Source organism: Octopus bimaculoides, chromosome 22 (assembly GCF_001194135.2).
Source record: "Octopus bimaculoides isolate UCB-OBI-ISO-001 chromosome 22, ASM119413v2, whole genome shotgun sequence".
In the NCBI taxonomy this organism is placed as follows: domain Eukaryota; kingdom Metazoa; phylum Mollusca; class Cephalopoda; order Octopoda; family Octopodidae; genus Octopus; species Octopus bimaculoides.
The window spans coordinates 3,506,182-3,506,865 of NC_069002.1; the positions used below are offsets into that span (position 1 = coordinate 3,506,182).

The following is a 684-nucleotide window of genomic DNA, read 5'->3' on the forward strand; positions in this document are numbered from 1 at the left end:
GTAGTTCTCGGGGAGATTCAGCGTGACACAGTGTGACAAGGCTGGCCCTTTGAATTACAGGCACAACAGAAACAGGAAAGAAGAGTGAGAGAAAGTTGTGGTGAAAGAGTACAGCAGGGTTCGCCACCATCCCCTGCCGGAGCCTCGCGGAGCTTTAGGTGTTTTCGCTCAATAAACACTCAGAACGCCCGGTCTGGGAATCGAAACCGCGATCCTATGGGAATTGAAACCGCGAGTCCGCTGCCCTAACCACTGGGCCATTGCGCCTCCACATTTTTTCATGTGACAATTTATCTATTCTCGAGTCTTTCCTGGTTCTTCTTATTTCTTTCTTTTCGTTCATGTTTTCTTTCGTTCAATGAATTATTCATTCATTTTTGTTCATTTTTTTTATCCCCCCTCTAGTGACAAGTTTTTGGTCAATTCACTCAACCGGATCGGAAGAAAATACAAGAAAGTCATTTACGAACAATTCACTGATGGCCATTTCAACAAGATCAAACCAAAAGAGAAATGGATGGGATTGCTCGGACCAGTTATACGAGCAGAAGTCGGAGACACGATCATCATACATTTCCGAAATATGGCTACTCACGAATTCTCTGTCCACCCTCACGGTGTGAGATACACAAAAGGAAACGAAGGTTAGACTACTTACCATTTTTTATATTTGTTTCCAATTTA

The 684-nt window shown here is 43.3% G+C and overlaps 1 protein-coding gene across 1 annotated transcript in view; it reads left to right on the forward strand.

Moving 5' to 3' along the window:
* The window catches only part of LOC106883555 (hephaestin-like protein), a 14,716-nt gene that overhangs the window by 2,968 nt on the left and 11,064 nt on the right, over positions 1-684 (forward strand). The window contains exon 2 of the mRNA XM_052975637.1: positions 406-644. Within this exon, the coding sequence (XP_052831597.1) occupies positions 406-644 (239 nt within the window). The remainder of the gene's footprint in view (positions 1-405; positions 645-684) is intronic.